The sequence below is a fragment of the Cyphellophora attinorum genome (assembly GCF_001299255.1).
Source record: "Cyphellophora attinorum strain CBS 131958 chromosome Unknown Contig23, whole genome shotgun sequence".
Lineage (NCBI taxonomy): Eukaryota > Fungi > Ascomycota > Eurotiomycetes > Chaetothyriales > Cyphellophoraceae > Cyphellophora > Cyphellophora attinorum.
In genome coordinates, this window is record NW_017253251.1 from 143,836 (window position 1) to 166,736 (window position 22,901).

Consider the following 22,901-nt stretch of genomic DNA (forward strand, 5'->3'; position numbering starts at 1 on the left):
AGCGGAATGGAGAACCAAATCTTCTTGGCGCGTGACCCGCTGCGGAGAAGCCGCTTCTTCCCAGAACTTTTTTTCGTTCGAGTCGCCGGTGACAACGCTCGATCATGGTGCTGTGAACAGCACCAGGCACCCTGCTCACTTCGGTCGCAGTCATGTCGGCGCTCGCAAACGGCGTCGGATCATCAGCAGTCTCATCCGATACACATACGCCCTCAAAATCGAAGAAGCGCAAACATGAAGGCGAGCTGGATCGCTCGTCAAGCAAAAAGCATAAGCATGACAAGGTGAGGGAGCAAACGGAGCCTGCTGCGCCAGTAGAGACCGCAGAAGAGATCGAGTTAGAGTCAAGCACAGGAAAAAAAAGGCGAAAAGAGGAGAGAAGGCGGAGGAAAGCTGAGAAGGCCGCGCGAAAAGAAGCAGAAGCTGCTCGAGACTGGGAAACAAATGGTGATGCGCCGGCAGAGCGTGCTGGGGACGAGGGAGTTGCGGGATCGGTAGCAGAAGATGTGGAGCCTTCAATACAGCCCTCGAGCGAAAAGAAGAGAAAGAAGAAGCGGAAAGGTCACGAGGACGGCGAAAGAGAGCACACCAGCGACAAGCCACCAGCCGACGAAACTGGCGTCCTGCCCGCCACAAAGCCCCCTCGTGACGCCGACTCAGACATCGACCTCCCAGATGCACCACCAGTAGCAGCGACGTCGCCATCACCGCCTCTGGACGCCCCAACAAACGTCGAAGAGACTCTGTAACCGAATCCGACCAACACACACAAATAGCCGACCTCCTTTCCTCCTCTCAACCCTCACCATTCTACTCCGTCCGCCTGAGCCTCTACCTCCCGATCCCAGCCATCGGTCTGACCACCTCCAACGCTCTCTCCTCCGTCATCGCACAACACCTCTCCCCGTTACTCCTCACCTACTACCGCCCCGCAAACGGCATCGTCCTCGCCTTTCAAGATCCCGTCCTTTCAGCACACGACGGCGGACTCGGCCTAGATGGGCCGATGCGCCCTCCTTCCGACGAAAGCACTGTCGCGACCAGCGCTTCGGGCGAGGTCCTTGCCCGCACAGCAGACGAGTTCGGCGTTTGCTGGGCCTGGCTGACCACCACCTTCCTGGTCTTCCGGCCTACGCCGGGTGAGGAGATGCTGGGCTGGACGAACGTCGCTAGCGAGGGGCTTGTAGGGCTGGTCAGCTATAACATGTTCCAGGCGAGTGTGGGCAAGGAGCGGATCCCGGAGGAGTGGCGGTGGGTCGGTCCGGGATCAGACAGCACGGCGCATAGAAAGGAGCCGAGGAAGGGGAAGTTGGGCAGTCCGATCAAGGAAGATGCACCATCCCAGCATAATCAGGCGCAGGCGGATGAGGATGAAGCTGCTGCAGCGGCGTCGAAAGTCACGAGACCCCGAAGCGAGGATGATGACAAAGGTCATTTCCTCGATACAGCCACCAACACCAGAGTCCCGGATACACTGACGTACAAGATCGTGGACGTCGATCTCGTTCCCGGCCACGCGCACGGTACGCTCACGTACCAGATCGACGCGAGCTTGCTGGATGAGGCGGCGGAGCAGAGAGTCAATGCTGAGGCCAAGGCGAGGTGGGAGCGGCAGATGAAGCAGCGGAGTAGCGCTGGGGACGTGGTCATGAGTGGTGGACTTAATTCGTAGAGGATGACGAAGAAGTGTGGATGTCATCTTGTACACAATTCGAGAGCAGTTGAGACGAATATCAATGCCTGAGGTCATTGCAAAAGCTCAAGACCAGGATCGATTCTATTGTTTTCAACCCGGCTATCCGGCCGTCGTGGCTCATCTAGTAGCATCTCCATGCCTCGTCTGGTCTTGACCCGTGGCTAACAGCGTCATATAATCTCACGGTACATTATGAAATCCACACAATGAGTACAGTGAAAATCGCGAGCAATCACACCTGATGGCTTCCCCCCTAAACCGTCCCATTTACCTTCTCGGAGTCACCATCCACCGCGTCCCCTCTGATATCTTTCAACGCTGTCACCGCTTTCTCCTCACTCAAAAACGTCCTCTCCTTCAACCCCAGCACCTCCATTCGTACCTCCATCGCCCGCTTATGCGCCTCCAAGCCCTCCACCCGCGCCAACTCCACAACGGCTTTGCCCACACTGTTGACCCCCTCCTCGCTGACTTCACTACTTGTGATGTGCTTCATAAAACTCGCCAGATTCACCCCACTGTACTGCCGTGCATATCCATACGTCGGCAGACTGTGATTCACGCCCGCGCTGTAGTCGCCTACACTTTCGGGGGTCCACTTGCCCAAGAACACCGATCCGGCGTTGTGGATGTCCGGTAAGCAAGATTTCGGGTCCGCGATTTGGAGAATCAGATGTTCGGGGGCGTAGTAGTTGCTCCACTTCAGCGCTTCCGCAAGCGTGGGCACGGAAATGGTGACACTGTGCTCGATCGCTCCCCGAACAATGTCCACGCGGGGCAAGGCGTGGGCTTGGCGGTGGACTTCGTCTTCGATGGCTTGGAGTTGGGCTTCTGAAAGGGCGATGGCGATCAGGACGACTTGGCTGTCGGTGCCGTGCTCGGCTTGGGAGAGGAGGTCGGATGCGACGAAGGCTGGCTGGGAGGTTTCGTCCGCGATGACGAGGACTTCGGAGGGCCCGGCGGGCATGTCGATCGAGACGGAGGCGGTGGTGTCGTTGGACACGAGCATTTTCGCGGCTGTAACAAATTGGTTGCCTGGGCCGAGGATCTTGTCGACTTTGGTGATGGATTCGGTGCCGTAGGCCATAGCGGCGACGGCTTGTGCGCCACCGGCGAGGACGATTGCTTCGGCGCCGATCTTGTCGGCGATGTAGACTATTTCGGGGGTGATAGTGCCGTCCGAGCGAGGTGGGGAGGCGAGGACGATGTTCTTGCAGCCGGCGGCCATGGCGGGGACGCCGAGCATGAGGGCTGTGGAGGGGAGGACGGCGGTGCCGCCGGGGATGTAGAGGCCGACCTTTTCGATGGGGCGGGAGAAGCGTGAGCAGGTTACGCCGGGCATTGTTTGGACGACTAGTGGCGCGGTTTCCTTTTGAGCGGAGTGGAATTTGAGAATATTGTCGTAGGAGATGTTGATTGCTTCGATGGTTTCGGGCGGGAGCTGCATGAGGGATTTCGGGAATGGTGCTTTGAGGACGGGCGATTTGAGGGATGTGGCTTTTTCGAACTTGTGGGTGTACTTGAGCACGGCTGAATCGCCCTTGGTGCGCACGTCTTCGATGATGGGGTTGACCAGGTTCATGATCTTCTCTGTTGATCTCTGCGACGGTCGCTGAAGGGCCGATTTGAGTATATCGTCAGAGAAGGCCTGTGATGTTGAATAGCGTTTCAGCTGTATCCGACCGTTGTCGTCTGTGCCCGCCGGGTCTGTTGAGTCTTTGGGTATCGAGGCAGCCTCCTTGACTTCTTCCTCCGTCGGCTTCGATGACGCTGCTGTGCCGTTGATGCCATTGGTTTGTGGCGTTTTCTGGTCTCCATTCACATATTGTGGTTTCGCATCACCCTTCCGTCGCTTGACCTTCAGGCTCTTCAGGTCGAGGTTCTTCTCGATGTCCTCCAGCGTGACATCCGCCGCGATGCAGCGAGCCAGTGCAAAATACAGCAGATCGGCAGCCTCCGAGGCAATGTCTTCCTTCGTCGTCGCCTCACATAGCTCGTCCGCCTCTTCTTTGATCTTCGCGCCTAGCAACTTTGGATCGTTGAACAGCCGGGCAGTATACGATCCGGGTGGTGCGTCCTGCTTCCGTGACCTCAGAGTCTGTTGCAGGCGCGAGAGACCCGACGTAGGTCCCCAGCAAGACATTGTGGCTAGATGGCAGAAACCCCGGCCTTTTTGCCTGACCCGGAACAGCAGGCAGTCTTTGTCACAGTCGAAAGACATGCTGATCAATTCTTGTGTATCACCACTTGAAGCACCCTTATGCCACAGCCCTCGCTTTCGGCTCTGGTACACACCAGTCTTCGTCTTCAGAGCCTCGAGGATGCTCTCTTTGCTGCTGTAGACCAACCCAAGGGCTACACCTCTCTCGTCGACAACACTTGTAGTATACAGGCCCGTCTTCCTGTCGGAAGTGCTGCCCGCGAGGAACAGGTCTGTGACTTGTATCAGATCTTCGTGCCCTTTCTTGGTTGTGTCCAAAGTGAGCCGTTCAGACGACACAATCAGTGCATTGCCAGGATATTGTGCAAGCAAATCTTGACCGGCCGACTCGCTTGTCGTCGATACATATAGCGTCTGGTCGGCGTGAGGCGGGTAGTTGTCTAGCTCTTGTAGAACTCTGTCCACGTACGCATTGCCCTTGTCTCCGTCGAATGCCCATTCCGCGGTCTTCCACTTCGGGTTCTCCTCAAGAAATGACTTCAGCTTTGCAATATCGGTACTGGGGTTGAGCGGCGATATAGTGAGCACTAGCCGCGAGGGCGCTATTGTGTCCTCTTGCGCCAGAGCTTTGAGTTGCTCGGATGTGACAAAGATCTTACTTGCGCCGGCATTCAGTACCTCGATGACGTCGCCATATGCTTTGAGCTGCCGGACGTCAATGTATATTGACAGTGTAGTGAAGTGAGTTCGAAGGAAGGCGAGACGGGACTGGAGGTTTTCCGGAGTGGCTTGCACAAGACAGTTTTCGAACAGAGCGACCTCTTCAAGTGTCAGTCCTTTGATATCCTTGCCAGTTATGGTGTCTGGCTCGACGCTGACGAGCAGTCCGACGCCCATGGTGGGCTATATGAGATATAGAAACCAGAAGAAGTCGCTGTAGGGCTGCAGCAGGATTCAAGAAGGAGACGTTGAATTCCTGAGGTGAGACGCCCGTGCCACGCTCATCGACTCATGCCGATCTATAAAAATTGTCAGTCCCTCAGTCAGAATAATCGGACCGACCCCAACAATTCTGCCCCCCATCTGCTGCCTCTCTGATTGGCTGCAGATCAACCACACCTTCAAGTTTGCGAGGGTCTTATCAGTGCTCTAGCTCCTTCGCAGCCTCCTATATATCAGACACGCCGTACGATCTTGGATAGCAGCGCCGCGATATGTCCGCGAGTATGCGTGTACTGCTGTAGTGAGTGCCGGGCGTTACCAGGAGCCGGACAACACTGGCTAAGAGGCCAGACGGATGGCATGAATTTCCACTGAGGGCCCTTCGTGCTCGCTACCATACACGCAAGCGTATGCCGGAATTCTCGATGCACATTCGCATTCATGCGGTGAGAATGTCGATGCGTATGGGTTGAGGACCCAGCTCGAAAACCCCTACAGGCCAGCTCTTCCGATCGCACGACTGCGTCTCTTCGACATGTGTACATCTCAAAGGAGCCAGCCAACAACGATGCAGCACGACGCAGAGTCATTCCAATCAAGCGTAAGCCGTACAGGAGGATCAACCCAATATTGCCGATGCCAACCGAACAGTCAAAGACCTGCTCAGCCGGCTACGAATTGGGACCTCAATGCCACCTGGGCAACTCAGACTTGGCACTTACCAAGATGCTCTTTATATATTGTTGTCTCATATTTTCGGTCAACAATCGACCGCGATTGCTCACCAATTCCGAATCGAGTTCTTAAGCCACCGTCGTCCAGATGGGTAGCAGGGTTGGGTACCACCATAACCTCTCAATCAAATCTGGGCCACCCTGCTATGTTAGGCATCGAAGAACACCTCCTCCTCCTCCCAATCGATCGATAGCGTTAAAGGCGTGGAACTTAGGAAAAATAACCCCTAACCAAAAAACCTATTAAGTTAGGTTTCTCAACAGCCTCCCTCTCCGGGGGAATTGAGTTTTTGCTTTTTTGGCGATGCTAACATTCGGTTGTGCGAGATCGATCAATTACAGCTCCTCCAGCCCACGACACGGTTGTGTCCAGGGCAATGAATCGACTTGCCAAGTCCGCTTGACATCTGGTTTCTGGTCAAAGCTGAAAAGTCGTCTTGATCGAGCACCAAAGTCATCAGCCGATACTCCTCCGGCGGCGCGAAGACATACGAACCCGCCGCTGCTGCTTCAAAGGGTATGCTCATAAAACGTTACGAAGATATCAACGGGGCCAACATCCCGCTCAGATAGTGTAGAGAGAGAGGCGCCGTCACGAGGGTTGCTAAGAAAGTACAGTTAAAGGCATCGTTACTGGCGTACAAGGTATCCGATGGATGTTCAGGGAGTGGTGAGCAGTTCTCGAAGATTGTACCTGCGTTCCTATGGCTATATGAACGTACTTGTCGTACTCACTGAACCGTCACCGGCTCAGGGAGGCCGTTCACGAAGCTTACGAAGTCTCCATTTCCTGTGGCTTATTCACCAACTTACCGAAGCTGCTCCTCAACATGGAGGTTGCGGTCACACTTCGACAGCGCTCCGAATCAGATGTGCTATGCCAACTGTGGTCTGAATGACGCAATCGCCACGACACTTCTATATCCTAACGTCCACTTCGCCGGTTCTTTCAAGCGCAGGATACTCGGCAGCTAATCCTGAGGCGGGTGCTTTTGCGGAGTTTCGTTCTGCGGAGGCTCGTTTTGGCCAGGCTCATCTTGCGGCGGCTGCTGCTGTGAGGGATCTTTGAGAGGCCAAATGTCGGTACCAACTGGACAGGGTCCCCACGCAAAAGGAATCTCCGGATCCCCCCTCTCGCGACTCCAGAGAAGCGTTGGCTCATCAGGTAGTTCTGGTTTGTCGCAGGTTGGATCTGGCCGTTCGAATGGAGGTGGCTGGACGGGACCTTTTGCGGCGTCTGGATCCCTGTTTTTCTTCTTATACCACAGAGGTTGAGGATCGATAAGGTAGACTTCCTTGATGTTCTTGTTCGCTGTGAGTGCTGGATATTCGACCCTTGCCCAGACGCTCTGAGGGTCCCATGGCTGCGCAACTTTGGGCGCGAAGATATACGCGACTGGATTGATCGCGGCAGCACCAAGAGCCTGGAAATAGCAACCGTTGAGCATGGCGGCAGGTCCGTCAACGTTCTGTCCTTTGGGGATGGTGTTCAAGAACGAGTCTGGATATGCAGCACGGAATTCATCCTTATGTTCATCGATGTACTTTGATTGTGCCTTCAACCCTGTGGCATAGCAAGTGAGTATTCATACTTCTAAGCCCCTTTGGAAAAGCAGACAACTCACAAGTTGGATCGACTGGATCAATGGCCCAATAGAACTGCTCGCGACCGTCTTCATACATGCCTTTCTTGAGCAGCCAGCCTCCCACCCACTTAGTTAGGCTTGGGTCGTACTTGCCTGGGTAGGCCAAGTTCGAATACTGTTCAGGTCGATTCGTCAGCACTTGAATCAACATGGGGAGCACAGGTAGCGTGTTATTGTCAGGCCTTCAGCTATACTTACAAATACAGCGTAACGGTCGGCTATACCCTTGCCCTTCACGGGGTTTCTCATGTGTTCAACGATTTGTGCAGCGGACGGAAGTTGGAAGTCGCAATCGAATTCGTTACTGCCTGGTCTTCTGCCTGGCTTGGGTACACACTGTCGTCGGTCCAGATGGTGTGTGACGTTTGCGTCCAGCAGCTGTGCCGGCCTCGCGTCAATCAGAGCAACCGGTAGCAGCAACAAGAAGGCAAGTGTGTGAGGAGCCATGTCGACGTGTCTTCGAAGCAGCTTTTTTGGTGAGAGACCTGGATCGAAAAAAGTTGGAAGTCGCCTCGATGGGTAGGTCATTCTGTCGATTGTGCGCGAGCAACTGCCGGAACGACTTTGGCCGCACGGCTTCACGCCAGATCTCGCGAATAAATAAGCAGTCACGATGAGCCATTGAAGTCATGAAGCGGTGCTGACTTCACTTGCTGGTTCCTGATCTCAGAGCGCGTACAGCCGCTTTGAACCATGTCAACAACCGCGTGAAGTGGCAGCGGCTTCACTGTAGACACATAAGTGTCGTTGATCACATCGCGTTTCCTTCGATGCATCCTGACCCAGATGATCTGTGCTTGGTCAAGATGCTCGCATGGCTACTGCTCCTCGCGACACAGTGCTTCGTGGCCTCAGGGTGGCCTTTGTCGGCTCCTCGGAACGAAACGAAGACTCTTTTCCGCCGAGAATGTGACTACAAGCCGGGTTCGAGTACCGACTTCGACTGCGACTTCACTCTGCCCACAGTCGATCAGATCATAGCACATCTGCGAGATACTGCCCACGGCGGTCTCGCTGACGACCAACACTCAGCAGTCTTTTACACCAACTTGGCATATCCTCAAGGACAGTGGAACGCCGAGCAAATGACTTGGGTACATACTTGGCTCAAAGCAAGTGAGATGACTGACAAAGTATACTGGCTTCAGGGCGGCATCGACTATACATGTAAGTTAGATCAGCCTCCTCCGATTTTTGCGACGCTGACCTGTGATAGGGTTTAAGAAGCAGACCTAATGGATCAAGGAACATCCCACAGAATTCGCACAAAACTACCCAGCCGGGGCCTTGAATATCTTCCAGCTCTGCCTCTACGAGGCTCTGGCAAAAGCTGCAATTCTCCCAGACGTCTATCTCTTCAGTCCAAAAGGCGTCGAGCCATCCTGCAGTCTGTATGGAGTACACTTGAGTTTCCGTTCCTAGTCCTGAACGAGAAAGTCCAAAGGATCCATCGAGTCGACCCTAGGAAGCCAACGGACAGAGGTGAGGCAAGCGATTGTGCCGAGCCTGCAAAGCCCGAGCTCTACTGGGACCGGGAGCGGGATCGAAATCAGCCCAAGCCAAATCCATTTTGGAGCTGTCCAATATCGCCGGCGATGGACTGGGAGACCGATGATGATGACGATGACGATCCTGACGGGGGCGGTGATGGCAAGCTGGCCATGGTGAGCAGGCTTGCATAGGCTGTCGCGAATTGATAGCGCCCTTGGCAGGTGGCGAAGCTAGCTGACTGCACTGCAACACTTTGAAGCTGAAGTTGGACACAGATGTGAGCTTCGCAGGTAGACTGGGAAATAGTCGAGCCCATGCCTAGTTTCCAATAGCATATATCCAAATGTCAGAAGTCAGATACAGCCATTATGTGAGGCCCTGTACTCTGGCTGTTGATGCCTTCGACGTTGAAGCAAACTTCCTCCATCGATCTGTCCTCCTGTTGGCCACATATAGTGCACTCGTAGAAGTCCGTGATCAGTAAATCCGCCTCGAGTCCTTGTCTCCCGCTCAAGAGGGTTCAACGATAACGGTGGTGTCTTTCGCTTCAGGCGAGGAATCTGCGCCAGTCAAGTTCATTCATCCTCTCACTCACTCACAGTGACCCTTCACGTGTGACTTGGCACGAGTTGTGACGAGCGGACTCTCCGAAGTCATTCGAGCGACCCTCGGGAAGCTAATCTGCTTTCATGCCTACCTCGTCTTCAGACTTCTCGATAATTTCGAGCACGACGATCAGACCAAAGCCAAGATGTTGCTATCCTGGCTCCTCCTCCTCGCAGCCCTTCTCCTTCCAACGTCCGCCTGGCCTTTCATCCCATCCTCCACGCCCACCAGCACCACCCGCACCCTCCAGCGCCGCCAATGCACCCACCGCCCCAACTCAGACCAATACGACTGTGACTTCACTCTTCCCACTCTGACCCAAATCATCGAACACCTCCGCGACAAGGCTCATGGCGGCATGGCCGACGCCGACCACTCTGCCCTCTTCTACACCAACCTCGCGTACCCCAACACCGCCGTCACCAACAAGGAACTCGGCTGGATCCACGCGTACAACATCGCGCAGGGCATCCAGGACAAGGTCTATTGGCTGCAGAGCAATGTCGACTTTCCTTGTAAGTGCCCTATCCCTTCACCCTTCACACAGTTCGAAGTCAGCGTCGGCTGACTGACTGACTTCGTCGCTTCGCTCCGCAGGGTTCAAAGCCCAAAAAGAATGGATCGAATCCCACCCCACCGAATTCAACGCCCGCTACGGCACCGACCCCGAGCCAGTCGATATCTTTTGGATGTGTTACTACCAGGCCCTCGCGCTTGCCGCCGTGCACCCGGATGCGTATGTTTACACGCCCAAGGGTGTTGACTGGAAGAAGACTTCGATATGGGCGAATGTCGAGTTCCCGAGCTTGACGGCGAATGAGAATGTGAAGAGGATCTATCGGGTTGATCCACGGCCGAACGATGAGGATGCGTGTGGTGCGGAGGAGGAGTTGGTTTGGGATCGTGGGAGGGGGAATGGGGTGAGGAAGGTGAGATGGACTTGTCCTATTACTTAGGGGCTGACGGTGGGTGAGGAAGGGCGATGATGGATGCCTATATGGATGGTTTGAACGAGCGCTGTTGAGGATGGGTTGGTCGGATGCGGTCTGGAACATTGTAAGCTCAGACAATGCGACTGAGACGGAGGTCGACGCGTTTCTCTGAACCGCTGAAAACTTGCGGGCCTTAGATGCAAGGTTACTGGTAGTTACGAATGTAGTTCCTCAATCCAGCGAATTCAAATCCACATCCTCAAGCGAAGCGTCCTATCTCTTCTTCTTATTCTTCGTCGCCTGCGCCATTGCCGCATTCGCTATAATCGAATCCTCCTCCTTATCACCTTCATACGCTTTGCCTTCATTGATCTCCTTCTTCCGCATCGTGCCCACTCCCATACGGATCAGTTCCTGATCGTCTCCGTCGCTGTCTTCGATGTTATACAGCATGGGGAGGACGAAGCTTTCTTCGACTTCGTCTTCGCCGTTCACATCTTGCCCATTGGTGCGCTTGTTGAGGGGTGTGAGGACGTCGACAACTTCGTCTTCTCGATCTTCGCGCCGCTTCTTGTGCTCTTCTTCGGGATACACATCGAACTCGTCTTCTCGTTCAACGTATTCGACGTTCTCGGTGACCTCGGTGAAGTCTGGGGCCAGGGCGGACCATTTCTGTTGCGGCTCGATGCCCCAGATCTGGATTGTGCCGGTTTCGATGCTGGTGCAGGCGAGTAGGGGTTTGGAGGGGTGCCATTCGATGACGGCGGGTTCTTCGCGGTTCTCGAGGATGCGGACGATGGAGTTGTTGCGGAGTTCCCACATGTAGATGTCGCGCTTCATGTAGGTGGAGGCGACGACGTAGTCTGCGGTGGCGGAGGTTGTGGATGATGTGGAGGTGGTGGTTGGGGAGATGGAGGTGTGGTTCCAGCGGAGGCGGTTGACGACGTCGGAGAATTTGTGGTCGGCTGAGAGGTAGATTGTCGAGGGGTCGAGGTAATCTTCTTCGGGGTCGTCGTCTTCGTCGGCGGTGGTGTGGTTTGAGAGGCGAATTCGACCGAGGTCCGGCATATTGATGACGCGGATTATGCGGTCGGTGCTGTTGGCGAGGAGTTGGCGGCCGTTGGAGGTCAGGCGGAGAAGCGAAAAGAGGCCGGTGGAGAGTTTCGAGCTGTGGATTATGCGGAGGGTGGAGGTCTCGATTATGTTGATGAAGCCTTTGGAGGTGCCGGTTATGATATGGTTGCCTTGAACTGACCAGATGGCTGATGTGGTGGCTTGTTTGACGTTGGGCTCGGTGTCCGTGAGTGGCTCCGTAGGTATCCGGTGTTTGGTGGCTATCGGCGAGGTGATGTCTACGAGGTATGGGTGGTCTTCGAACAGAGAGACTGTGAAGAGGAAGTGGTTGTATGGATGGAGCTCGGCGGTATAGATCGGTGCTTCGAATTTGGCGGTCCGTATCCGTGACTGAGTTGCCAGGTCCCATAGAGTGGCCCGACAGTCTTGTGATGCTGTGAGCATGTAGCGGCCACATCTCGACCAGCTCAGACTTTGGATCTGCTTCCAGTGGCCGTTCAACTTCATAGCGACACCATACGTTTCCATGTCCCATATGACGACCTTGCCATCAGCCCTGCCCGACGCAAGATAGTCGCCCTTGCGGTTGAAGCGCAGTGTCGTTGCATGGCCAGATTCTAGGCGGTTAAATTAGGATACGCTTGAACAGGACACGTTTTAGAGGACCTGGGACTCACTCAGATCATCGGTCAGGGCGTCAGGGTAGTCCTGCGCCAGCTCAAACGGATCCTTCAATGCTAAATTCATCTTTTGTCGTGAAAAGACCGCAGAATAATAACTACCAAGCAAGACTCGTTGGATGTACGAAGGCACAAGCTATTGGCGTCCCTGGCCAGGCGAACCTCTCAGCCTCAAAATTCCGACAACCCCTGACAAGCGTGACTGCCGAACCATGAACAACCTGATCTCTGATTCTGCACCGCTGAAGACGGAACTGCTGAACCTCGACGCAAGATCTGGTAGTAATAGACAAGGCTCTGCCGTAATGCTTAGGCTGGGTCGAGGCGAACGCCTATAATCTATCGTACGCCTAGTAATTCAGCACTCCTAGTTTCGCGTCTTTTGAGCCTTCGATTTTCTCAAGACCGTTGATATTGTCGTCTGGAGCTTTCGCAAAAGGCCTGAATCGTGACTTGCGGGCTGTGCCGTAGCTCACCCCCGCCTCATTTGCTGATTGCCAATGGTTCAAGTGTGTCAGAGAAGATGTGACTCAACATCCATTGTGCATGGCTGGTCGTGATGGGAAAAGTGGATCTTCTGTGTCTATCACGTGATCTTGCTGCCTGCGCTGGTCTGTTTTTGGCCACTCGCCCTCAAATCCCAATTTTCCATCATCATCTCTCCGCCGTCCCTTTCATCCCTCTTCCATCCCGCCATTCTCTTCCACCCATCGATTCTGCATCGCGCGACCGATTGCCGGCCTTCAGAACGACGTGTACATTATTTCTAGGAAGTTTCGGGATCAGAAACATCATACTGGAGGAACGCGCAGCTTTCAGAGTCCTTGGGTAGGCCCAAGCGGCCGACGGTCATCCCTGACCATCATCGCGCCTTCACGCAGGCATCGCGCCGACCGAAGAATCGAATAGACATCGATTTCGAAGTAAATTCATCGTCTCCCGGATAGACCGCAGTCATGGCGAACATGCATTTCCCCTTCTCGAGCGCGCCCACGCGCACAATCGAGGAAATCCAGTTCGGCCTCTTCTCCCAAAAGGAGTCTGAGCGCCTCGCCGTCATCGACATCGAATATCCAGAGACGATGTACGTAGCTAGAAAATGACATTCCCGTGCTCTTGATTGTTAACATTCTTTTCAGGGATGAGGCGCGCCTCAGACCTCGAGAGAAAGGTCCCAACGACCCTCATCTCGGCACTATCGATCGAAACTTCAAATGCGCCACCTGCGAAGAAGATCAAGTCGAGTGTCCAGGTCATTTTGGTGTCATCAAATTGGCTGTGCCGGTCTACCATCATGGGTTTCTGAAGCAGGTTAAGAAGATTCTCGAGACCGTGTGCCACAACTGCGGCAAGATCAAGGCTGTAGAAGTCAGTGCCTTCTTCCAACCCGTTTTCTACACATACTAACATGATTTAGGACGAGGCTTTCCGTAGTGCTCTGCGAATACGCTCCCGCAAGGCTCGATTCGACAAGATCTGGGAGTTGAGCAAGTCCAAGCTCATTTGCGAACCCGATCCGCCTGAGGAAGAGAATGCGGCCAAGCAAGGTCTACCTGTCATTCGCCACGGTGGTTGCGGCAACGTGCAGCCACAGATGCGCAAGGCCGGCATCCAATTGTTTGCTGCCTTTAAGCCCCGCAAGAGCGAAGAAGATGACGAGATTCCTGGTGGCGCTCAACCCGAGAAGAAGCGCTTCTCTGCTCAAGATGCGCTCAACGTCTTCCGCAATATGCACGACGAGACCCTCGAAATCCTTGGCCTTAATGCCGACTACGCACGTCCCGAATGGATGATCCTTTCAGCCCTGCCGGTTCCTCCTCCGCCCGTCCGACCTAGTATCAGCGTTGATGGCTCTGGCCAGGGACAGCGTGGTGAAGACGATCTGACATTCAAGCTTGGCGACATTGTTCGAGCAAACCAGAACGTCCTTCGAACGGAACACGATGCACCGCCGAATCCATTCGCATTGAGATGATCGATCTTCTACAATATCACATTGCAACCTACATGGACAACGAAATCGCAGGTCTGGACCGTGCTCAACACAAGAGTGGTCGTGCCATCAAATCAATTCGCGCTCGCTTGAAGGGAAAGGAAGGCCGTCTTCGACAGAACCTGATGGGCAAGCGTGTCGACTTCTCAGCACGTACTGTCATCACTGGGGATCCCAATCTTTCTCTTGATGAAGTTGGCGTACCTCGAAGCATTGCTCGAACCCTGACTTATCCTGAAAAGGTGACTCGGTTCAACATTGAGCGTCTCAAGATCTTCGTCGAGAACGGTCCTTCGGAACACCCTGGTGCACGATATGTCATCCGAGATACTGGCGAACGCATTGATTTGCGTCACGTCAAGAGTCGCGACATGACCCTGCAGTACGGCTGGACTGTCGAAAGACACATCCAGGACGGCGACATCATCTTGTTCAATCGTCAGCCCTCGCTGCACAAAGAGTCCATGATGGCCCATCGTGTCCGAGTCATGCCGTACTCGACCTTCCGTCTCAATTTGTCGGTCACTACACCCTACAACGCTGACTTCGACGGTGACGAAATGAATTTGCATGTCCCTCAGAGTGAAGAGTCTCGATCTGAGCTCAAGCATCTCTGCATGGTCCCACTCAACATCGTGTCTCCTCAGAAGAACTCTCCCCTAATGGGTATCATCCAGGACACCTTGTGCGGCATCTACAAGATTTGCGACAAGAGCGTCTTCCTGACCAAGGAAGCCGTCATGAATGTCATGATGTGGGTGCCCGAATGGGATGGTGTCATTCCTCAGCCTGCCATCTTGAAGCCAGCTCCACGATGGACTGGTAAGCAAATCGCGAGCATGATCATTCCCAAGGGTTTGAATCTTGAGCGACCTGAGAAGAAACAACGAAATCCGCTATGCCCTGAAAGTGACGAAGGAACCTTTGTCACTGATGGTGAGCTGATGTTTGGCCTCTTCAGCAAGAAGGTTGTTGGTGCTTCCGCCGGCGGTATCATCCACATCACCTTCAACGAATGGGGTCCTGACGCTGCTATGGCATTCTTCAATGGTGCGCAAACCGTGGTCAATTACTGGCTGTTGCACAACGGCTTCAGTGTCGGCATCGGTGACACGATTCCGAGTCCTGGTGTTGTGCGTGCTGTCAACGATGCCATCGCCACCCGAAAAGCTGAAGTCGATGTTCTCATCGACCAAGCTCAAGCCGAACAGCTGGATCCTATGCCGGGCATGAACATTCGCAAGACGTTCGAGAGTAAGGTCATGGCTGCGCTCAACGCCGCTCGTGATAATGCAGGTACCTTCATGGAACAGCAATTGAAAGACAACAACGGTGCTGTCCAGATGGCTCGCTCTGGCTCAAAGGGCAACAACATCAATATTGCGCAGATGATGGCTATCGTCGGTCAACAAGTCGTCGAGGGTAAGCGGGTTCCGTTCGGATTCAACTACCGCTCTCTACCACATTTCGCCAAAGACGATTTCTCTGGCTACTCTCGAGGCTTCGTGGAAAATTCGTACTTGCGAGGGCTCACGCCGACGGAGTTCTTCTTCCACGCCATGGCTGGTCGTGAAGGTCTCATCGACACTGCTGTCAAGACCGCCGAGACCGGCTATATTCAGCGAAGACTTGTCAAAGCTTTGGAAGAGGCCACCGTCCGTTACGATGGCACTGTTCGAGATTCTCACGGCAACGTTATCCAGTTTCTATACGGTGAAGACGGTCTTGATGGTGCTCATATCGAGAAGCAATCGATCGACATCCTCACTCTCTCTAACAAGGAGTTTTCACAGCGCTTCGAAGTCGATCTCATGTCCGACAAAGATCCTTTCAAGGGCAGACTCCTCGGCTGGGAGCAATATGCAGGCGATCTTGAGCTTCAGAATATCCTCGATGCAGAATTTGCGGCTCTACAAGATGCCCGCAAAGCCGTGCGGATGGCTGCTGTCGGAGTGGAGGACGAGTTCCAGCTGCCTATGAACATTGGTCGAATCATCAGCCAAGCGGCCAAGAACTTCAAGATCCGAAAGGGTACTCCAAGTGACTTGGACCCTGAACATGTCATAAAGTCTGTGAACGAGCTCATGACCAAGCTTGAGGTCGTACGCGGTACAGATCCGCTATCTGTGGAAGCTCAGAACAACGCTACCATGTTGATTCGGGCGCAGCTGCGATCGCGACTGGCCTTCAAGCGGGTAGTCATGCAGGAGTCGCTCAACCGACTGGCGTTCGACAATATCATCGGTAGCGTGGAGACGCGCTTCCTTGCAGCCATCGCCAGTCCTGGTGAGATGGTCGGTGTCCTCGCTGCGCAGTCGATTGGAGAGCCCGCCACTCAGATGACGCTGAACACCTTCCATTACACTGGTGTCTCTGCCAAGAACGTCACACTTGGTGTGCCTCGTCTCAAGGAGATCCTGAACGTCACAAAAGACATCAAGACCCCCTCAATGACTGTATACCAGGTGCCAGAGAACCGGGAAGACCAAGGCAAAGCCAAGGATCTCCGAAGCCGTGTTCAGCACACAAATCTGCGCAGTCTTACCGAGACCTGCGAGCTTTGGTACGATCCAATCATTGACGATACCATCATCGAAGCCGACAAAGACTTTGTTGAAGCATACTGGATCATTCCGGACGAGGCTGATGCCGACACGAGGTCTCACTCTCGTTGGCTCCTTCGCATTGTCCTCAACCGTGCCAAGATGCTCGACAAAGGCCTGACCATTCCGCAGATTGCCGACAAGATGAAATCAGAGTACGGACGCGATCTCTCAATCCTATTCAGCGACGTCAACGCCGAAGAACAAGTCATTCGTATCCGCTATGTCAACTCGTATGCCAAAGATGAAGAGGATGGGAGACAAGAAGATGATGACCTGCTTCGCCGCTTCATGAACGAGATGCTGGACAACTTGACCTTCAACGGCATCAAGGGTCTACCTAAAGTCTTTCTGAACGCCACAGAACGTGCAGTGGAATTGGAGAATGGCAGTCTCGTCATGAACAAGGAGATTCCTGCATGTGTTGAGAACATTCTCGAGACTGATGGAAGCAAATTTGCCGAGGTTCTTGCCATTGAAGGCGTCGATGCTTCACGAACGTATTCGAACTCCTTCACTGAGGTTCACACGGTTTTGGGTATCGAGGCTGCACGCTCGGCCATCTACCGCGAACTCAAGAACGTGCTGTCCTTTGATGGCTCGTATGTCAACGCTCGTCATCTCAGCATTCTGTGCGATGGCATGACCTTCCGAGGCTATGTCTCAGCGATCTCACGGCATGGTATCAACAAGTCCGACAATGGTCCGCTGATGCGATGCTCGTTCGAGCAGACTGTGGAGATCTTATACGAAGCCGCTGTTAACGGTGAGCTCGACGACTGCACTGGTGTCACCGAGAACATCATTCTCGGTCAACCTGCGCCTGTCGGAACCGGTTTCATGGATGTTCTGCTTGACAAGAAGCTTCTTGGGACAATCGTTACCGACAACTCCAACCTTGGTCTTGGTGGACAGCCAATCGGCGTCAAGCGACAGCAAGATCTCATTGCAGGATCTGCCACTCCCTACGATTCGGCTTCGCCTGTCGGCGATAACGGGTATCTGGGCTCCCCAGAATATGGTGCTGCTTTCTCGCCTATGGCTGAGTCCAACGCTGAGGCTGGAGGCTTCTCAGAGTACCAGCCAAATTCTGGCTTTGCTGGTGGCTTCAGTCCATACGGACGCAGTCCTGGCGGTTACTCCCCTGCAAGTCCTGGTGGCTTCGGCTCGACCAGTCCAGCTTCACCTGCGTACTCTCCTGGTGCTGGGTATTCGCCGACTTCTCCAAGCTTCGGTCCAACCAGTCCCAGCTTCGGAGCAACATCACCATCGTTCAGCCCCGTCAGCCCTTCGTACAACACCGCGACATCACCTGCGTACTCACCGACCTCGCCATCATACAACTCGCCATCGTCGCCGGTGTACAGTCCCACAAGTCCGAGCTTCAGTCCGACCAGTCCAAGCTACAGTCCAACGAGTCCGCAGTACTCCCCAACGAGCCCTGCGTACTCGCCAAATTCACCGACTTCGCCAACGTCGCCTGTCTATAGCCCGACTTCGCCGGTGTACTCACCCACGAGTCCGAACTACAGCGGCGGTGGCTCAGGTGCTTCTCCTACGAGCCCCAGCTACTCGCCGACCTCACCAAACTACTCGTAAGTTGCTCACTCATAACGTACTCACGATGTCTCTAACCTGTAATCACAGTCCCACGAGTCCCAGAGGTCACTCGCCGACCAGTCCCCAGTACTCCCCCACAAGTGAGTGTCCCCAGTGTCATTGCCTACCACATCCTAACATCTCTAGGCCCTCAATTCAGTCCGCGGAGTCCACAGTACTCCCCGACTTCTCCCAAGAATGATTGAGATCCTTCTTGGATGTACAACAAAACGCTCCCACTGCGCAGAAATCCTGTCACCATTCGCGGACCCATTCAATTGACCTTCTGCGATGGTGGCACGGCACTGGCAGTCAATGAGCACCAAAAATCTTTTCACGAACATTAGCGACGGCGTCTGGATGGTTTGCATTTTTCGGTCAAGAACAACACTGCATTTATGGTTCTTCGACAACGTTTTCAGATCTTTTTGCGACACTATTACCCATCAGGAAAATCTACAAACACAAGACGCAGAAGTCTTTCATTTGAGCCTCTTCAATTGTGAGGCTTTCGTCCCTGGAGCGCGATATGAAACGATCGCTCGAGGGACCAGATTGACACGGTTGGCCGCACGAGACGCGAGCCATGGTGGTTGAGACGACGGAGGGAACGTCGCTCCTTACGATGTGGATGGAGCGTGGAGTATTATTGACGTTCGCTCGAAGCAGCCTCGCTCGGAAGGTGGGCATTGATGAAAGGCATCGATCGGTGTACGAGGTGCACACATAGACTGGCTGGATTGACGGCCTCCATCACGCTTCGTCAGCGTGATCTTTCACGGACGTCTGTGCTTGATAGATCGACCAGGCGGTCATGTACCGTGGTCCGAAGAGAAAAGAATATGATTTCTTTCGCTATTTCTATACTCGATCTTGCTTCCCTGCCTGACGTTCTCAATGCTGGTCCGTCGTGATGAGGTCAACGAGTACACTTCTTCCACAGTACGTAATCTGATGTGGCATTAGATGAGCAGTACACCTGACTGAACAGGAGTGCCTTTCTCCGTGCATGTATATCCCGCACCTCATGAAGTCGAACAACACACCTACAGGCGATACCTCTTCATTTACCAACCAGACGATCCTCCCAACTTGCGATCACCTCAACCATAACATAGTTCTCGAATCAGGAGGCAACAAATACCTGCGCATGCGTGCAGCGACAGTTGCAATAGTTTGAAACTTTTTGGCGTCATCCGGTCTTACATCGGTAAATCCTCCGTCATCCGGCTTGCGTTAGCGCCAGCGTTCGTTCCTGCCCGCCGTGACGCGGCCAAGGTGAGAAGGTACGATCCAGCTCGCCTGGCACCAGCCACGAGGGAAGGCGCGGCAGTGGCTTCTACCGAGGAAGCTGAGATCATACATAAGTAGCTGAGCACGCGTAGGCGCGATCGCCGTGTGAGCAGTGACGTCCAGGAAGCTGCGATGCAGCTTGGACGGCTACAAGGGAAGTCGCAGTCAAGTCAAGATGCAATCGTGGCACTGCTGAGCAAGAGAGAGAGGGAAGCTGCGATCCCTTCCGACCTACCTTCATGACAAGGGAAGGTGCAGCAAGAGATCCCACGGAAGAAGCAGCGACCCTACATGGATGGCAGGTATGATCGGCTGGTACGCAACGAGGTTGGGAAGCTGCAATCCAGTCCGACGAGCGAAAGAAGGAAGGACGGCCGACACAGGTTGGATCTTCGCATTATGGTACGAGCGGGAGGCTACGATCCAATTTGATCTCCGCTTGTAACGAGAGAAGCCGCGGCGATGGTGGCTCTCATCGAGGGAAGCCGCGGTCCTGCACGGCTGGCTGGCTGTGCAAAGGCAGGTAGGTGCGACCGACCCGCAAGCAGCGAGGTTTCGGAAGCTACGATGCGATGCGATGCGAAGCAAGTCGCTTTGGGAAGGTACGGCCCAGGCAGGTGCGATTCTCGGACTGCTGCAACGCGGAAGCTGTGATCTAGCTGGACCAACGGCTAGGGCAGGCGCGGTTTGAAAGAATGAAATGTTCAATGCCACGATCACGATGTTGAGCACAAGGAAACGCGCGATGATTTTCGCTGGTTGACTTGAGCTTCGACTTTTGCATCGAACGGTCGCAGTGAGTCCTTGAAAGATGAGCATGACGACGCGTATCACTGTCACAGCAGCGGAGCAAGCAGTGGAGAGGATGAGCGTCTGTTTGAGGAGGCAACGACACTGTGGTTTACGTGAAAATGGGCAGGTGCACTTGAGCCGTGAGCAGCGATGCTGGGGAGCTGAGAATCTTCCCTGGACACTCGTGTAAGTACAGGTGCCCGACGAATTACAACGACAGCGATGCACGTTTACAGCAGCGATAGCGAGGTTATGCTCAGCCCTCTTCTACATCAAGAAATACACCTCCGAAGGCTTCGCAAGCAAAGCCAGACGATGGTGCACACACATATGACTTCAAATACCAACATATCCCATTTGCTCAAGTATGGCAAGATTTGAAATATGGCAATATTATTCGACAGATGTTGTACAAAGGAAGGAAAGAAAATCTCTGAGGGAGATGAGGGAGGGCCTGAATATATACGCCTGGGGACGGGGATCACATGTCAGTGCAGGGAGGATATGTGAGTCAGGGTGGAGCGGAGCGAAGTTGTAGAGTGGCTGACTGGGAGGTAAGTTTGCTTTTCGTCGGGTGATGTGGGGCATTGTGACTGACTGTGGATAGTAGAAGGTCGTGAGTGGACGGGAACGGGAGTACAGCCTTCACAGCTGGAAAGCCTCGATTGTGTTCGAGGCCAATATACTCCGACATTGGAAGCGCACATGTCACAAAGCAGCGTGCATGTGATGCTGGGCGACTGGAAGCTGATGAAGTTGAAGCTGAGAGGCGGCTGTCTGGAAACAACATGAACGGGATCTCAGCTTTGTTGACAATACTCAAACCTTGACGCTGTGGAGACGAAGGCAGTCTCCGCTCCGCCCCTCCATCTCGAAGCGAACACGCCACACGGCTCCGCCCGCCGTCACGACGGGCTCTCGTGCAGCAAGGGCGGGAAGCTACGATCCACTCTCAAAGTGCAGCAATGGAAGGCGCAATCAGGACATTCTGCGAATAGAGGAAGCTACAGCCCCTCTCGCATTGGGTGGAGCGAGGAAGTCGCATTGCATCAGTAACAGAGTCGAAGGCGAAGTCGCGGGTGTGAACGTAGTCAGGGAAGGGGAAAAGGAGATCTGCGGAGACGTCTGGCAAGAGTGCTACCGCGAGACGAGTGTTGGGGCCTGGCCGGTAAGACTGGTGGTTGCTGTGCTCACATACACCATAAGAACCACTACAGAACGCGGAACGCTAGCTTCGAACCGCCTCAACGCTGGGCTGGTTGAACCCACTCGATTCCCCGCTACTTCCACCCATCAATCCCAAAATACCAAGCACCGCAACTCACAGCTCTCCCTAGCCGGCAACTCCTCCGTCCATGGAATCTGCAAGCCCGTATGCGGTATCCCACCCGCGATCCCATTCCCAAACTGTCCACCCGGAGCAGTCGAGTCGTGGATCTTGATCAGGAGAGCCTCATCCGGCATCATGTCGGAGCAGTAGTACCATGTGTGCTTTGGGTTCGGCTTTACGCCGACCGTTTCGAAGGAGTTGCCGGCGCTGATTTTAGCGAAGTTGGGGTTTTGTGTGAGCCATACGCGCTGTGAGGAGGAGCATTGGTGTCAGTCGACAGATTCAATGGAGGAACAATCAAGCTGCAGTAGTCGACAAGTCAAGGAAACGCACCTGGATGACCAAATCGTCCTTGTCGACAGTCCTCGCGTCACATACGCATAGTGGGTCTCTCTTGACAGGCTTGATCGGTCGCCAAAGGTTGATGATCGCCCATCGTTTGCCAGACCGCTCAATCTCCTCTGCCTCCGCGGCAGGCAGGTTGTCTCTCAAGATCTCAAGACTGCCTGCAGCGGACTGATCGATATGGACCGCCGGGGACGGCGGTACAATGCCCGTCGGCGTTTCGTCCGGAAGGTTCTTGTCATCGATCATATGCTTGATCTCGGAGTGCTTGTTCCTTCTGACGAGATGCGAGAAGCACTTCACACGTGACGCTCCTGTAGCGGTGGCTATTGCGTCTTGTGTCTGCGGGTAGATATTTGCTATGACCCAGTCGCGGTCGTCGAAGTTATCTTCAGCGCTAGGGTCTATCGAGATAAGCTGGAAGCCGACGTTGTCCACAGCGAGTTCAGGATGGTATCTTAGATCATAGACCTTCCTCAGCGATTTATCAGAGGGCCAGCGATACTGCGCAAGCTGCCCAGCAGTGTACTCTTTCATTGGCTTTGGATAGTAGGGCACGGCAGCCTCGATGTATGGCTTGGACTCGCTAATTGACCCCATGGCGGTACTTGTCGAACGCTGCGGCAAAGACTGTCGAAGTATACAAGACCTTGATCCTGCTCCCTTGTACAAAAGAGGTCCTGCAGCCTTATGAACGTTTCGTCAGCAGCGCACTTCACTTACATAGTCAGTCGTCATATCTAAGGCCTGCAACATCCCAATAAATCGGGTCTAATGGTGTACTTCGTGGGTCACTGCAATGCTACCTAGGTCTGTTAGCCTTGCAGGTTCCTGATTACTGCTGCAATCTCATCGAATCAGAAAGCGTTGACCTCTCGCGTTTCTGGTAATCGTCATCGGCTGTCCGCATGTGCAGCAGCCCTGCGGTGGTGGCCTTGGTATTGCGAGGCTATCAGCGTGCAAATATCGATCTGAGGCCGAATC

The 22,901-nt window shown here is 54.1% G+C and overlaps 9 protein-coding genes across 9 annotated transcripts; 5 read left to right on the top strand and 4 right to left on the bottom strand.

Annotated features, from left to right (window-relative positions):
• Positions 1-152: 152 nt before the first annotated feature.
• Positions 153-1,672, top strand: AB675_3950 (uncharacterized protein; the record flags this gene model as incomplete). The annotated part of the gene is made up of 2 exons (XM_018144048.1): positions 153-745; positions 829-1,672. 2 exons carry the CDS (start codon positions 153-155, stop codon positions 1,670-1,672), a joined length of 1,437 nt encoding a protein of 478 aa, XP_017997473.1.
• A 277-nt stretch (positions 1,673-1,949) lies between these two features.
• Positions 1,950-4,754, bottom strand: AB675_3951 (Histidine biosynthesis trifunctional protein; the record flags this gene model as incomplete). Its single annotated transcript, XM_018144049.1, has 1 exon — positions 1,950-4,754. One exon carries the CDS (start codon positions 4,752-4,754, stop codon positions 1,950-1,952), a length of 2,805 nt encoding a protein of 934 aa, XP_017997566.1.
• Positions 4,755-6,504: 1,750 nt separating this feature from the next.
• AB675_3952 (uncharacterized protein) lies at positions 6,505-7,626 on the bottom strand (the record flags this gene model as incomplete). Its single annotated transcript, XM_018144050.1, has 3 exons — positions 6,505-7,097; positions 7,159-7,294; positions 7,378-7,626. 3 exons carry the CDS (start codon positions 7,624-7,626, stop codon positions 6,505-6,507), a joined length of 978 nt encoding a protein of 325 aa, XP_017997589.1.
• A 359-nt stretch (positions 7,627-7,985) lies between these two features.
• On the top strand, positions 7,986-8,415 carry AB675_3953 (uncharacterized protein; the record flags this gene model as incomplete). The annotated part of the gene is made up of 2 exons (XM_018144051.1): positions 7,986-8,346; positions 8,396-8,415. 2 exons carry the CDS (start codon positions 7,986-7,988, stop codon positions 8,413-8,415), a joined length of 381 nt encoding a protein of 126 aa, XP_017997526.1.
• A 1,006-nt stretch (positions 8,416-9,421) lies between these two features.
• AB675_3954 (uncharacterized protein) lies at positions 9,422-10,232 on the top strand (the record flags this gene model as incomplete). The annotated part of the gene is made up of 2 exons (XM_018144052.1): positions 9,422-9,791; positions 9,874-10,232. The coding sequence occupies 2 exons, from the start codon at positions 9,422-9,424 to the stop codon at positions 10,230-10,232; spliced, it is 729 nt and encodes a 242-aa protein (XP_017997545.1).
• A 249-nt stretch (positions 10,233-10,481) lies between these two features.
• Positions 10,482-12,029, bottom strand: AB675_3955 (Set1 complex component swd1; the record flags this gene model as incomplete). The annotated part of the gene is made up of 2 exons (XM_018144053.1): positions 10,482-11,899; positions 11,960-12,029. 2 exons carry the CDS (start codon positions 12,027-12,029, stop codon positions 10,482-10,484), a joined length of 1,488 nt encoding a protein of 495 aa, XP_017997469.1.
• Positions 12,030-12,918: 889 nt separating this feature from the next.
• Positions 12,919-13,937, top strand: AB675_3956 (DNA-directed RNA polymerase II subunit RPB1; the record flags this gene model as incomplete). The annotated part of the gene is made up of 3 exons (XM_018144054.1): positions 12,919-13,046; positions 13,102-13,330; positions 13,380-13,937. 3 exons carry the CDS (start codon positions 12,919-12,921, stop codon positions 13,935-13,937), a joined length of 915 nt encoding a protein of 304 aa, XP_017997491.1.
• A 32-nt stretch (positions 13,938-13,969) lies between these two features.
• On the top strand, positions 13,970-18,363 carry AB675_3957 (DNA-directed RNA polymerase II subunit rpb1; the record flags this gene model as incomplete). Its single annotated transcript, XM_018144055.1, has 3 exons — positions 13,970-18,153; positions 18,206-18,258; positions 18,305-18,363. The coding sequence occupies 3 exons, from the start codon at positions 13,970-13,972 to the stop codon at positions 18,361-18,363; spliced, it is 4,296 nt and encodes a 1,431-aa protein (XP_017997586.1).
• Positions 18,364-21,535: 3,172 nt separating this feature from the next.
• Positions 21,536-22,517, bottom strand: AB675_3958 (uncharacterized protein; the record flags this gene model as incomplete). The annotated part of the gene is made up of 2 exons (XM_018144056.1): positions 21,536-21,820; positions 21,906-22,517. The coding sequence occupies 2 exons, from the start codon at positions 22,515-22,517 to the stop codon at positions 21,536-21,538; spliced, it is 897 nt and encodes a 298-aa protein (XP_017997607.1).
• Positions 22,518-22,901: the final 384 nt, after the last annotated feature.